Source organism: Neurospora crassa, linkage group I (genome assembly GCF_000182925.2).
Source record: "Neurospora crassa OR74A linkage group I, whole genome shotgun sequence".
In the NCBI taxonomy this organism is placed as follows: domain Eukaryota; kingdom Fungi; phylum Ascomycota; class Sordariomycetes; order Sordariales; family Sordariaceae; genus Neurospora; species Neurospora crassa.
Window position 1 is genome coordinate 8,915,836 of NC_026501.1, and position 14,037 is coordinate 8,929,872.

The window sequence follows — 14,037 nt, forward strand, 5'->3', positions numbered from 1 at the left end:
ACCTCCATGTCCGCCAACCTGCTTGGAGCGGGCCCTCCCCTATCGCCGATACTACCATCCTTGCTCATCTTGCCTATCCCCTCCCCAAATCCCACCAGTACTCCGATCCCAAGTCGCTTTGGGGACATGGAGAGCATCAATGGCAAAGGCAGTCTGAAAATCAAATTCCAAAGGAGAGAGATTGGCGAGACGTGCATCCAGCATCAAGACACGAGTGCTGGTGTTGACGACTGACTCGTAGATCTATTAATTGCCCCGAAGTTTCCGCCACAAGATGAAAACTATCACCCCAAGAAACATCCCCCAACCAACCAACCACCGGTCTTCATGCCGGTTCTTGCTTGGAAGAAGGACAAATGGCCGTCATCACAACATACCTGCCCATTGTGGTAGGCATTGCCCTCCTGATCCGTCTGCTTATGGTTGGACGGAGACCAAAGAATTATCCTCCTGGTCCCCCGACCATTCCAATCCTCGGCAACCTTCACTTGGTATGTGAAATCGCAAAAAGCCTTTACTGAAAGGAATTAGATGATGGCTAACACCCGATGTGTTGATAGATGCCAACGAAAGATGTTCACCTTCAGTTCGAAAAATGGGCTCGTGAATATGGGCCCGTCTACAGCCTCATTCTCGGAACCAAGGTCATGGTCGTTCTCTCCAGTGACAGGGCGGTCAAGGACCTTCTCGACAAGAAGAGCCACATGTACTCACACAGACAGGAGATGTACGTCGGCCAGACTCTCTGCTCCGGCGACATGCGCATTCTGATGCTGGGCTACACGGCCAAGTGGCGTATGTCCCGCAAGCTCGTCCACGCTCTCCTCAACGTCTCTTCGGCCAAGTCCTACGTCCCCTACCAAATGCTCGAGAACAAGCAAATGCTTTACGAGATGATCACCAAGCCCGACGAGTTTCTCTACAATATCCGCCGCTACTCCAACGCCCTGACCACCACCATGGTCTACGGGTGGCGCACGCCCACCTACAACGACGAGAAGATGCGGCAGCTCTTTGACGGCTTCTCCGAGTTTGCCGAGATCAACCAGACCGGCGTGGCCGCGCTCATCGACTTCTTCCCCATCCTGCGTTACCTTCCGGACTTTCTCCTCCCCGCCCGCAAGAAGGCCAAGGAGCTGCACAAGAAGGAACTCGGTCTCTACAAGGGTCACTGGCTCAAGGCCAAGGAGGTCACGCTCAAGGGCACCATCACGCACTGCTTCTGCGAGGACGCCGTGCCCGTGCAAAAGAAGGAAGGATTCAGCGACGACGAAGCCGCCTACATCGCCGGCACCCTTCTCGAAGCCGGCTCCGACACCACCTCGTCCACTCTCTATGGATTCGTCCAAGCCATGCTTTTGTATCCCGAAGTCCAGCGCAAGGCCCAAGAAGAGATTGACCGCGTCGTCGGCCCCGACCGCCTCCCCACCATGGACGACGAGCCCCACCTACAGTACTGCCGCGCCATCGTCAAGGAGTCCCTCCGCTGGATGCCCACCACCATCATGGGCGCCGTCCCGCATGCCGTTACCCAGGACGACTATTACAACGGATACCTGATCCCCGCCCATGCTGCCGTCGTCAACAACGCCTGGGCCATCAACCACGACCCCGTCCGCGCCCCCGAGCCCCGCAAGTTCAAGCCCGAGCGGCACCTAGACGACAAGCTTTCCCTTGCTGACTCCGCCGCCAACCCGGATCCTACCAAGCGCGACCAGTTCACCTTTGGTGCCGGCCGGCGTATTTGCCCGGGCATTCACGTTGCCGAGCGCTCGCTTTTTCTTGGCGTTGCGCGCATGCTGTGGGGATTCAGTATCGCGCCCAAGATTGGGGTAGATGGAAAGGAAATCATTCCAGACCAGGAGAAGCTTACGCAGGGGTTTGTCTGCATGCCTGAGGAGTATCCCGCGACCATCACGCCTAGGGATGAGAGGAGGAAAGGGATCATGGAGGAGGAGTGGTTCGCGGCGGAGAGGGAGTGTTTGGATCCGGAGACGAAGCAGTGGAAGCAGGGCATGAATTGGGTGCCGAAGTTGAGTTCTACTAAGGTTTGATCCTGGGACTGAGGAGGGGAGTTTGTGGTTCGATTCTTTTGTTTATGTGCTTTGATGTCTGATATCACAGCAGTTTTCTTTCAAATTTCTTTTTTTGTCATTTTTGGAGTGTTTGTTAACTTGTCTATTTGAGAGGGATTGAGATGGAGGAAGAGACACATGTTGATGATATGTAACCAATACTACCATCAACGTATGCTGTCTTTGGCAGGCAAGCAAGCGAGAGGGAATGGTAGTTTTAGCATACGAATACAATCATGCTAGGCTATACCACAGATTTTTGAACCTCATCTTTCTAGCATTTGTTCCCCATGGCATTGCTTGGCCATGCGAATATAGCCCTGGATTATAGTCTCAAAGCCCTGTCTGGTTGGAAGCATGCCCTGCTCAATTGCTTGCAGTGTATTGCCCAACTGCTGCAGGCCTGCATCCATACCTGACTACATTGTCAGTTTCCACACCCGGCACGGTAAAAGGTTGGAAACGGATCCCCTCCCTCCTCGTTGTGTTCAAACTTCTCGATTCCCTTTAGTCCGGGCACATGAAAAGATGATCAAATGCATCTCGTCACCGCTGTGATGATATGTACATAGCAATGTCTCACCCATCACTCGGTATGATACAACCGTATAGGGAGAGCTCGGCAGCTAAGTAGTAAGCAACATCATGTTCGAGATCATTCATATTCTTTCTTTTTTTTTTTTTTTTTTTTTAATGCGTATCTACTTCCTGATAATCTGACACTCCGCCCGTCCGTTTACACTCACTCACTCATCCACCCACCCAGCCAGGAGTCGATACATCACCCTCCTTTCTCCTCACATCTGCTGCACATGTGTGTACCTGTTAATGCAAGGTAGACAGGTGATATCTTCCTGCTGGGTTACATTCACATTTACATTTACATGGAACGTACTGTGGAAGCCAGGTAGATATGAATGGGTTTGAGGAGCTTATCGAGATGCAAATACCTAGGTACGAGCTCCGGCACAGGATTTGCTTACCACTCAGTGATCGACGGACGAGTTGTTGGAGAGGGCTGGGCTACTAGGTAGGTAGGTAGGCAAGGAACCTCAAGGGCAGGTAGGGGGAAGAACATGGAAAAGGTAAGGAGAGACATGGAACTTGGAAGAGAGGTGATGTCTCATTTTCGGGGACGCCGCTGTATGACCGCTTGGCAATTTACCGGCGGCCCTCACATCACATCCGCGGTGGTGGTTGTACATATGTAGTGGTGGTGATGATGGTGGTGGTGATGATGGTGGTGATGATGATGGGGTAACATTCAGGGGGTCCACAAAACCTCGTCAAAATACACGTACGTCCAAAAAAGGAAAACGTAGGTACGTACCGAGTACTATATCCCACCAGTACTCCGATTTCATGTACATACATACATATCACCTTCAGAGTTCAGACCCTCTTACAGTTTCTTCTTTCCTTCTTCAACCTCCCACATTGTGTGTCTGGCATTCTCAGACATTGAGACCTAGAAACGCAGCACCCCCAAAAAGCAAAACCTACCGCGGAAGAAGCCAAAAAGTGCCGTTCCCCACCCACCGTTGAAGCGATCACATGCAGTGTGTGTGTCCGTTGTGTCGAGCAACCGACGGCGGCGATCATGAATTCTTTTTTGCTTTTTGGTAACAGCCAGGAACTGGTGCTACCTACCTATGAAATGAAGCTACTATTACGGCTTCTTCTTTGAAGTTAGCTGGTGAGCTAGCTGGTGATGGTTGATGACAATCAGCAAGGTTTCTGGTTTATGCACCTCACTTGCATTATTCAGAATATTGGAGGCGTACACTACCTAAGAAGCATCACGGAAAATAAAGTTATCGTCAACACACTTTGCAGTTCATCGCGCTAACCTTTCAAATGCCGGCAGAGGTGTAGACTACATATACATTAGGTGCCGTCCGGTATCACAGAGGCATCCATCTCACATCGATGCTCACATGCTAGCGATGGAGACGACATTGGAGAAAGTGGAGAGGGTTCCTTGTCCAGATGCATGAATGGCTGTCGCCGTTCTGTGCATCCATCTCCTTTTTGTACAACCAAGAGTCGCACCCGCCCCCGGGACGGGGAATGAGGGACGGCGGGGCGAAGCGGGGCGAGCGGGGGGTCTGGCCCTTAGGTCTCCACTGGCCCGCGTCACGAAGTAGACATCACCGTTCGGCTCCGGGCTTGTCGGTAGGCCTCCGGGCTTGGGGATCTCTTTCTCCTCCTTCTCCAAAACACCTCCATGTGATTCCAAGGATTCCTTATATTACTTAGAGAACCCACTGACACAAAGTCACGACCGCAATTCTCTGCCCCCCTTTGTCTGCCGACCTTGTTCAAACGCTGAACGGACGGTCAAAAGTCCCCTCCCACCACCACTCCGATACCTTATATTCTACACATGTAAACAACTGCCGCAGACAAACGCGGAAGCAGAGAGCGGGGAAACTGAATGGCTGGCACAACCAGGAACAAGGAACAGGAAAAGGGAATTTCCGGTTTCTCTTTTCCCCCAGTGAGCGGTCCTCCATCAGCAGCATCTCAGTCAGCAAGCAGCACCTCCATCAACAGCATCTCAGTCAGCACCCCCATCATTAAACTGTCGGACACGGGGGTGGGAGAGTTTGGAGAATATGTATAGGGATCCCGTCAGATGTTGCATTCCACTCCGTCGGCATATCATAAGGCTATTCTGGTTTCCATAATCGGAAGGACGGAACGTCCGGAACAAGGACCGAAGAAACCCATTGGATATCGACTGGCTTGATAACGACCACGTTTCCGCTTCGCCATGTATCCCTATTCTGGTACACGGCATGTAAGCAAGGGGAAGTATCGTGGTTTTTGTGTAACTCTTGTAGTCTCTTGATAGATGCCATCTTTCTATTGTGATAACCTCTTCTCGATATAAACTCATCTTTTCTTTTTTCACAGCATACAACCATCAAGATCTGGATACCTCTCAATCACCGCAGCAAACATGGCAGCTCCCCGCACAACCACCGCCCTTGTCATCCCCGAACTCAACGGCCAGTTTGAGCTTCAAGAAGTCCGGCTAAACGACATCCAACCAGATGAAGTCCTCGTCGAGATCGAGGCTTTCGGAATCTGCCACACCGATCTCTCGTTCGCCGCCGGCTTATTGCCATGTAGACCCGGCGCCGTGTTGGGCCATGAAGGTTCGCATTTTCCTTTTTTTTTGAAAATCTTTCATCTCGAGCATTGATCACAATCTTATTATTACCCCCAACCGTTGTTGAACCCCAGATTCCCTCCCCTCGCCCTATGTAACCCCAACCCAAAGGCAAAACACCGAGTGGAAAAAAACACCAACAAAAAACCATCACCACCCTCCCCATCCCCCGTCCCCCAACCCTCACCTCCATATACTAACTACCAATCCATCCAGGCGCCGGCAAAGTCCTCTCCGTCGGCTCCTCCTCCACTAGCCACCTCTCCCCAGGCGACTCCGTCCTCCTCTCCTTTTCCCACTGCGACTCCTGCCCTTCTTGTCTCTCCGGCCATCCTGCCTACTGCCACTCCTTCAACGCCCGCAACTTTTCCGGCTGCCGTCCTTTGCCCGTCCATCCCGACGGCTCTATCGATTCCTCCTCCTTTCTCAAGTCTGACCCGACCGTGGACCCTTCCTATGCAACTTTCTTAACACCCGACACCAACAAACCCATCTTTTCGCAATTCTTCGGCCAGAGTAGTTTCGCGCGCCACACGCTCGTACATAAATCCTGCTGCGTCAAAGTCCCCCCCGGAACAAACCTGGCGCTCTACGCCCCCATGGGCTGCGGTATGCAAACCGGCGCTGGCGCCGTTCTGAACTCGTTGGGGGTAAAACCCGGATCGAGCATCGCCGTCTTTGGTGTGGGCAGCGTGGGGATGGCGGCCGTCATGGCCGCTGCGCATATCGCCAAAGCCAAGACGATTATCGCTATTGATTTGCAGGCGTCCAGACTGGAACTCGCCCAGAAACTGGGGGCTACGCATACCGTGTTGGGAGAAAATAATAATAATAATAAAAGTAGTAGTAGTGGTGAGGAGGAAATGATCAAAAAGGAGGTGAGGAGGATATGTCCCCCCGTGGGAGTCGATTACGCGGTGGACTGCACGGGGTCGGTGGCGGTGATTAAAACCATGATTGAAGTTCTGGGGACGAGGGGCAGGGCGGCGACGGTGGGTGCACCGGGTTTTGGAAAGGTGGTGGGGGTGGATGTGATGGAGCATTTGACGTATGGGAAGGAGTATGTGGGCAGTTGTGAGGGGGATAGTTTACCTAAGGAGGTGAGTTCTGCGTGTTGTTTGAGGGGTTTGGGGTGGTGGTGGTGATGAGGGTGAGAAGAGGAGAGGAGGTTGATGCTGACTTGTGACAAAAAACAGTTCATCCCGTTCCTCATCGACCAACACGCCAAGGGCAACTTTCCCATGGACCAGTTCGTCACTTTTTACGATGTTAAGGACTACAAGAAGGCTTTGGAGGATTCGCACAATGGAAAGGCCATCAAGGCTGTTTTGAAATGGTAGGGGGACCGGAGGGACTAGAGAGTGATACGGAAAGCGGTAATCGGAGACGGGCCTGGTTGGATATACGAATAATGAGCGATGAGTTGGACATGAGGATTGTACATAGTTTGGGAGGATGGTCGATGATATACGTACAGGGACAAGAAGGGAATATGACACAATTTACTCACCCACTGCAGACATCTATCGAGCGAAGCGAGGTCCCTCCCCGGATGGGGCCGCCGGAGGCATACATGCCCGGTAGATAAAATGGGTAGGCTGAAGCTGTGCTTGCATGGCTATATAAAATGGGAGATCCCGTTTCAGCTTCCGCCATTCCCGTGATTTTTACAGAAAGCTTCTTGTTATATGAGCCAGGGGATCCGCCTTAAGCTTCGTGAGCTGGCAAGGCCATGCGCATCCATCCTAGACAGTCCGTTATCACAATACTGTAAAAGCTTCCGATCCGGTAAGTTCTCCCGACCACGGTCCAATTACAAGCCATTATCCAACCATTCAGATAGCCAAGAGTTGTTCGACGGGGGAAAAGAAAGATGTGAATGGTGGTCGGAGGAAAAGAAAGAGAGAGGGGTCAAGTGGCCTTAGCACATCACCGTGACGTGACTCTGACCTTCTCCTCCACGACCCGTCATATTGGTCGGGAGTACCAAGACGACCAAAGCCAATGTCGTAAATGGTGCCTCTTCCCATTCATTCCCCTTCCCCCCCTTCATTCAATTACTACACCCTGGATTCTAGCAGTGACTTGTTAAAAGCCTTGTTCGAAATACTTCCCTCCAAACCCCTTACAGACCACACAGACATACAGACTAGAATGACCATCTTCACCAAAGCTTCATCTCTGGGCAAGGCCAGCGGTGCCCTTCGGCATCATGGCATCATTAAGGCAGCCTGCAAGTCCACCAGCACCCACGTTCCCTTCCCCGCCGGCATCATCGACGCCCTCCAAGTCTCGCGTCACATCTACGAACAAGAAGGCTTCGTCGCAGAGGAAGTAACCGATTCACATGCCGTCTCGCCCGCCGAAGCCGCTCTGCGCACCACGGCTCCGCACACCTCGGCCGCCAGCGCCGGCGGGGGCCTGAACCACTTCCACGGCCTGTTATGGTCGCACTGGCACCCCGGTCCGACGGCCGGTGTCGAGTACCAAACCCGTCACTTCTCGGGTTCTATGCGTAAACAATATGCGGTCATCTACGACATGTCCATCTGGGACTGGGGCGACTTCAGTCACATACAACCCGATCATCCCATTCCTCCGCGCCCCATCATGCCGGGCGATGAGGATTACGATCCGGTGACCATCAACGCCATGCCGACGCATAGCGAGGCGAACGTGAAAGCCGACAGGTCGGATATCGATCCGTTAGCTGGCCACGGCCCCTTGTGGTCGCACAGCTACTACCACCACCACCACCATTCCCAACAAAGTTGGGCGGCATACCAGACGCGGCAGTTTTCGTCCTTTATCTTGGGCAAAATCAGCACGGCAGCGGTGCACGACCCGTCGATTTGGGACTGGGGCTTCTTCAGTCATGTGCAGCCGGACCATCGAATCCCGCCGCGGCCCATCTTACCTGGGGACCCACACTATGATCCGGTGACCATCAACGACATGCCGTCAGAGAGCGAGGCGATTGTCAAGGCGGAGAGAACGCCGATTGATCCGCTGCCGATGGGGTTGCATCGTGTCATCCTTTTGCCGGTAGGGGAGGCGTTGCCCGAACAGACGGAGAGCGAGATGGATGTGCGAGCGGATAGGAGTCCGATGGAAGAAGATCCGCTGAGGGCCAGGATGAGGTTTCGGGATTATAGACCGCTGATGAATGCGGGGAGGATGACGGAGCAGGAGATCAAGAGGGATATGGATAGGGATATGGGGTTTGGGTATCATGCGGCTGCTTCTACAGGTGACTTTAGCGGGGGGGAGACGGAGGGTGCGTATAGGAAGGAGATTTACATCAGGGAGGAGAGGTTGTTTGTGGAGGACTTTGGGGAAGAGGATGAAAGTATGGGGACCAGCTTTGGAGAGGGAGAGGGTACGGAGGGATATGAAGGGCAGAGGGGGTATTTCGGGGAGGAAGGCCCGGCGTTGAGGAGGAGGTATGGGATGGAAGAGGTGGTGGGGATGGACAGGAGTGCTGAGGAGATGGAGTTGGAGGATGCCATGTTGCTGCATTTCACGAGGTTTCGTTGAGCCATTGATAGTATCGGTCTGGTGAACTCTGGTTATGTGTTTTGGGTTGAATGTCTTTGGTGACTGTTGTGTAAACACTTGTAACACTAGTGCATAGCTTGAATATGTTGATCATGTCCTCCGATAGCAGATGGACAGAAAGAGATTGGATCACAACTCCTTGCTTGGAGTCTCATCTTGACACCTCGCTTAGAGTCTCCTCAATCCACACAGATGTCGATCCACGTGGACGTGTGGGATAGACATCATCATATGAAGGAGTTATGAGACGATGTTCATATAAAGATTCCCACGCTTGCCGCAATAATCAATCGGACCCCCCCTTTCGTAATAGACTCTGTAACCCTTGTCCCTCAAGGGCTCGGGTGTTGGCTGCCTCTACCCGAGACACATCACACGGCACACAGGCGCATACCAGCGTCGAAGGAAAACGCCCCTTTTACCGCCAGGATGGAAGAGACGGTTGAGAAATGGAAGGCTAAGGGACGGCGCCAGGGACGGCGCCAGGGATGAAGGCAGGGATAAAGGTTTACCGCGCCCTGGGGCAAATGCCGACCACGGAAAGCAGCGTGGATCCTGATCGTCGGTCGCAAACGCTTCTTGGCCTTGCCAAGGGCGCGCGCACTGTCGACCACTGAGCCGCCAGTGCCGTTCTCCGTCCCGGCATCCATAGATCGGCAGGAGACATGTCGATAATCCCAGCATTTTCCCGTGGGACGTACAAACGGCTGAACCCTCCCTAGCCAAATGAAGAGAATGTCCTACCGGGAACCTGAAACGCAGCTTGCTTGTTTTTCCCCCGTCAATTGGATGGGTGTTTCTTCGCTTGCATACCAAGACATTGTGCAACTGAGGGTGGGTAGGTAGTGTGGGTAAGGGCGCAACCGGGTGTGGAAAGATTAAGATGTTGCTGCGTGAAATTGCATGCCCGTGGCCGTGGTCCGTTCAAGTAGAAGATGTCCGCTGAAGGAAATTTCTGTCTCGGAGATTTCAACCTGCGAAGTGTACATCATCGTATACTTGGAAGTTGCAGGTCAACTTTGTTGCAGGCCAACTTGAACAAGCGAGCGACGAACGGATCGTGAAGCACAACACAGCCACCTGCTAGCACCATGACGCCGACTGCAACCGTCTTTAGCGTGGCGACCGCCGTTCTTGGTCCGTTGACGACGACATTCACACCACCACCAGCATGCACGGTAGCAGTAGCTGCGGTTACGGGAAAGTTCCTTGGATTGGGGGGAAAGGTTGCCCCCTCGGGCTGGCTCGGTCAGACATGCTCCAAAGGCGGTCCGGTTGACGACACGTCCTGCTGGCCACCAGTTTCCAGTGGAGCGGAAGCCAGGACAAAAGCGCTGGACGGATGGGGATACTACTCGCCGGGTCTGCACTGTCCAGCCGGTTATGCGACGGCATGCTCGGCGACAGGCGGCGCTGGTGCAAAGTCGGACTTCGCTTTTCAGTTCGCGCCCGGCGCCAAAGAGACGGCAGTCGGATGCTGTCCAAGGTAGGCCGCCCTTGATCCGCCCTCCGGGTTAGCCGTGTACTGACATGCGACGACGGAAAGGGGCTATCAATGCAGCAGTGTTGAAAATGGCCAGACATGTGTCAGGGCAGCCACATCCACAGAGGTCGAGTACGTGACGTGCGACGGATCGGACCCGGCTGATCTGGCCACCATGACGATATCCGACGACAAGGACTTCATGTTCTATGCTCCGTTGATCCAGATCAACTGGCAAAGCTCCGACCGACCGACCGAGACGGTGTTTTCCGGGACCGTCTCTCTCTCTGTTGATGTTGACACCATGTCGACACTGGCCACAGCAGGGGACGCGCCAGCAGGCGTGACTTCCAGGGTGGGATTCCCATCACAGAGCGTTGTGCTCGTGGGTTCCCAAGGTTCGAACAAGCCGACGGGAGCTTCTGAGGGCAACAAAGAAGAAGACGGTGTGAAACCCGTCAGCCTCTCGACTGGATTCAAGGTCGGCATGGCGGTAGCGGGCGGGGTGCTGGCCGTGGCCATTGTTGCCATCATCTTCATCTGCGCTTGGAGGCGACGGAAGCAACAGATGGAGGAGGAAGAGTTTGATCGCATGTACGGCATGAAGGATGTGGGACCCAGCACGGCGGACTTCAGGAACGAGGAGATTCCGGGCTGGCACCGGGGACCGACGAGACGACAGCCGCCGGCGCCGGTTGATCCATTCCGCAGTGATGGGGAGTCGGAGCTGATGGCACCACCTGCGCCGTATCATCCCCCATCGGCATATCGGTAGTGGTTGAATAAGACGGGGAGTGTTTGAGCGTGGGACATGGGCGATGGGTGCGTGCTCGAACGGAACGTGGCGATGATTTTGATGGTTGTTTGGATACCAATTTGTTTACATTCTAATGATACAATGTGATTCTGTCCAAGTAAGAGTAGCATTGGCGCACGGACCACTCTCTCCTTCTGTGGAGTGTGGACCTTTCTGCTGACAGTGCAGGGTAGACGTAGAGGTAGTGGTGCCAAGACTGCAACCCCCCCAATCGACCCCATTGCGCGTATGTCATCAGAGGACGGGAACACTGTCACACCAACCAAGAGCTCTCCTCCAAGTTTCGACTTTCTCAGAGTTGTAATCCATATTATCATAACCTACCATCTGAAGCTTCAGTAATACTCATTCATCGCGACAGCTTGGGCAAGCTTTACACTCGGCCAGACCATACATATATATATATACACACACACACACACACACACACACACACACACACCGCAATGATACCATGTCGACGGAATCGACCCGCCCGTTGTTGCTGCCCCAGAACCGCAAGCTACGCCATCTACGCGGCATCTATCTGAGGAACCTCGCCTTCACTCGCCAACACGGACGGACCATTGACGATGCTGCTCTTAACAAGACAGCTGGTAAGCTCGAGGCCTTGCGCGAGAGACCAGACCTACACCATACGCTATCATCAGAGGACCTCCGCCCACCCGCTGTCCGACGCCGCAGCACCCACTTGGCCAACGCCGACCCCGCCACGCGACAAAAGAGCTTCCAAGATACTTTTGCCAGCAAGCTTGCCGATGCCTTCTTTACCCTTCACGTCGACGGTCTGGAAGATCCCATATACATCAGCGAAGTTGCTGAACGAGCTACGGTGCGCTTATCATGATAACCTCTCAGACCATGACCCACGCTAAGCACCTTCAATCAGAACTTCAACTTCCGTCTATTCGAGCTTGCCGACCTGGATTCGACCATAACTCGATCTCCCCAAGTAACCGTCCGAATATGGACCAACCGACAGGACCAATGGAGCCTCCTCCTCGAAGACGAAGTCGACCTCCGCACCCTCAACTGGCTCGGCACCCTTCAGAACGTCAACTTCCCACCCAACAGCCTGGTTTTCCACATGGTAGACGGCATCTACTCCCTTGAGATCTCCAACTCATACCCACCACCCAAGAAGGAGGTTCCCCCTTTACCAACCTCCTCCTACAACGTCCTCATGCGTCTCGCCACCCTCAACAACTCGATTCAAGACGCTCTCGCAACCCGTGACGCCCTCGCCGCACAAATCAACGGCCTCCTCGCCCAGGAAGAGGAGAAACAAAAAGACGTGGGGACCCTCGCCGAAGCCGAAGAGCAAGTCAAGCTAGCCTCCAAGTACCTTTCGGCCCAAAAGCGCATCGTGGCCGCCGCAAAGAAGCACAACGACGACCTGCGCGCCTCCATCGCCGCCCGCAAAGCCGCCATAGAATCCGGCTTGGCCGTCCAGCGCAAAGCCGAAGAAGACGTCCATCACGCCGCCGGCGAACCGCTCGCACAATCCAAGGCCCTCCTCTCCTCCGTCCGCGACCAAATCCGCGGTCAACGCCGACGCATCTGCGAGGACCTGTTGACCATCTACCGCATCCAACCGATCCCTCCCCCGACCGACCCGAAAGCGCAGAAAGAGCATGACCCGCTATCCTTCCAAATCTGCTCTCTCCCGCTCGCCAACACGGTACTGGACCCAACCACCACGACCGCGCACTGCTTCGTCTCTTCTCCTTACGGCAGCAGCAGCAGCAGCCTATCATGCATCCCCAAAGAAAAATACCCCCACGAGGAATCCCTCTCCGCCTCCCTCGGTCTCGTCGCCCTCTTGGTGCACCACCTCCAACTATACCTCTCCGTGCCGCTCCCCTACCCGATCAAATGGCACGGTTCTCGCTCCACCATCCGCGACGACATTTCCAATTTTCCCATGAACCCCAACGCCTCTTCCTATTCCTCTCACGCCTCCCAATCGTCTCGGTCCGCATCAACCAACTCCCCTGCCAGCTTGGGAGAAGAAACAGATCCTAGCAGGGAATTCCCCCTCTTCCTACCCAAGGGAGGCAGCACAGCCCAGTACCGCTTCGAATACGCCTGGTTTTTACTAAACAGAAACATCGAAGTCCTCTGCTGGAGCCAAGGCCTCAAAGTCGTGGACATACGCCACACGCTGCCGAATCTACAGTGGTTGTTGATGGTCTGTAGTGCAGGGAAGGACGAGGTTCCCGAGCGCAAAAGGGGAGGGGTAAGGGGGTTGTGGTTGGGGAGAATAAGGGGGAAAGTGGTGGGGATGGGCATGAAGTTTGATGATGATGTGGATGGGAGTGCCAATGGTAGTCAAGCTGGTGGTGACGAAAGAGGAATCAGTAGTAGGGACCACGACGACGACGACATCGGGAGTAGGAATAGTAGTAGGAGTAGGAGTAGAAGGGGAAGCACAGACAGCGATGCTGCCACCACCATCATCAGCCCCCGAACGACAACGACGCGGAGGATAACAACGGGAGGAGTAGGAGGAGGAGGGGGAGGTGGTTTAACTATCGGCTACCACCATTACGGCAACGGTAACGGCAACGGGAACGGGACGACGGCAGGTGCTACCAGATCCCCGCTGTCCCGCTCACCTTTGGCCCAGCAGCAGCTCCCATTTGATGAGGGATCAACGAAACTCACACTGAGAACCAAGGGGTTAAGGGAGAGTGTTGCTCGCTGACACTCCTTCATACGGGTATAATGATGAAGTTTGGGCTTGAAATGATAACGATCGGTAAAAAAAAAAAAAATGTTAAGGGATCGAACGAATGGTTTCAAAAGGATGGATGGATGGCTATGGCAAGCGATGAGCTTATTTATGCTTAGGTTTCTTGGAATTCATGAATACCAAGGCTTCTGTGATGATAATGAGAATGAAAAGAGCCGTTGATGTTGGAAG

The 14,037-nt window shown here is 53.9% G+C and overlaps 5 protein-coding genes across 5 annotated transcripts; all 5 read left to right on the plus strand.

Moving 5' to 3' along the window:
- Positions 1–356: 356 nt before the first annotated feature.
- cyp450-31 (cytochrome P450-like-31) lies at positions 357–2,075 on the plus strand (the record flags this gene model as incomplete). Its single annotated transcript, XM_959049.2, has 2 exons — positions 357–491; positions 561–2,075. The coding sequence occupies 2 exons, from the start codon at positions 357–359 to the stop codon at positions 2,052–2,054; spliced, it is 1,629 nt and encodes a 542-aa protein (XP_964142.1). The 3' UTR covers positions 2,055–2,075.
- Positions 2,076–5,040: 2,965 nt separating this feature from the next.
- On the plus strand, positions 5,041–6,593 carry NCU02850 (alcohol dehydrogenase; the record flags this gene model as incomplete). The annotated part of the gene is made up of 3 exons (XM_959047.2): positions 5,041–5,239; positions 5,470–6,353; positions 6,450–6,593. The coding sequence occupies 3 exons, from the start codon at positions 5,041–5,043 to the stop codon at positions 6,591–6,593; spliced, it is 1,227 nt and encodes a 408-aa protein (XP_964140.2).
- Positions 6,594–7,261: 668 nt separating this feature from the next.
- On the plus strand, positions 7,262–8,836 carry NCU02849 (hypothetical protein). The gene has a single exon (XM_959046.3). It carries the CDS (start codon positions 7,267–7,269, stop codon positions 8,788–8,790), a length of 1,524 nt encoding a protein of 507 aa, XP_964139.3. The 5' UTR covers positions 7,262–7,266; the 3' UTR covers positions 8,791–8,836.
- Positions 8,837–9,902: 1,066 nt separating this feature from the next.
- On the plus strand, positions 9,903–11,069 carry NCU02847 (hypothetical protein; the record flags this gene model as incomplete). Its single annotated transcript, XM_959044.1, has 2 exons — positions 9,903–10,297; positions 10,403–11,069. 2 exons carry the CDS (start codon positions 9,903–9,905, stop codon positions 11,067–11,069), a joined length of 1,062 nt encoding a protein of 353 aa, XP_964137.1.
- A 484-nt stretch (positions 11,070–11,553) lies between these two features.
- NCU02846 (hypothetical protein) lies at positions 11,554–14,033 on the plus strand. The gene is made up of 2 exons (XM_959043.2): positions 11,554–11,943; positions 12,001–14,033. The coding sequence occupies exons 1-2, from the start codon at positions 11,566–11,568 to the stop codon at positions 13,816–13,818; spliced, it is 2,196 nt and encodes a 731-aa protein (XP_964136.1). The 5' UTR covers positions 11,554–11,565; the 3' UTR covers positions 13,819–14,033.
- Positions 14,034–14,037: the final 4 nt, after the last annotated feature.

Excerpts from the sequence above, each read along its gene's own strand:
- NCU02849 (XM_959046.3), top strand. The coding sequence starts at position 7,267 with ATGGTGCCTCTTCCCATTCATTCCCCTTCCCCCCCTTCATTCAATTAC.
- NCU02846 (XM_959043.2), top strand. The coding sequence starts at position 11,566 with ATGTCGACGGAATCGACCCGCCCGTTGTTGCTGCCCCAGAACCGCAAG. Across the intron at positions 11,944-12,000 it reads AAGTTGCTGAACGAGCTACG|AACTTCAACTTCCGTCTATT; the intron begins GTGCGCTTATCA and ends ACCTTCAATCAG.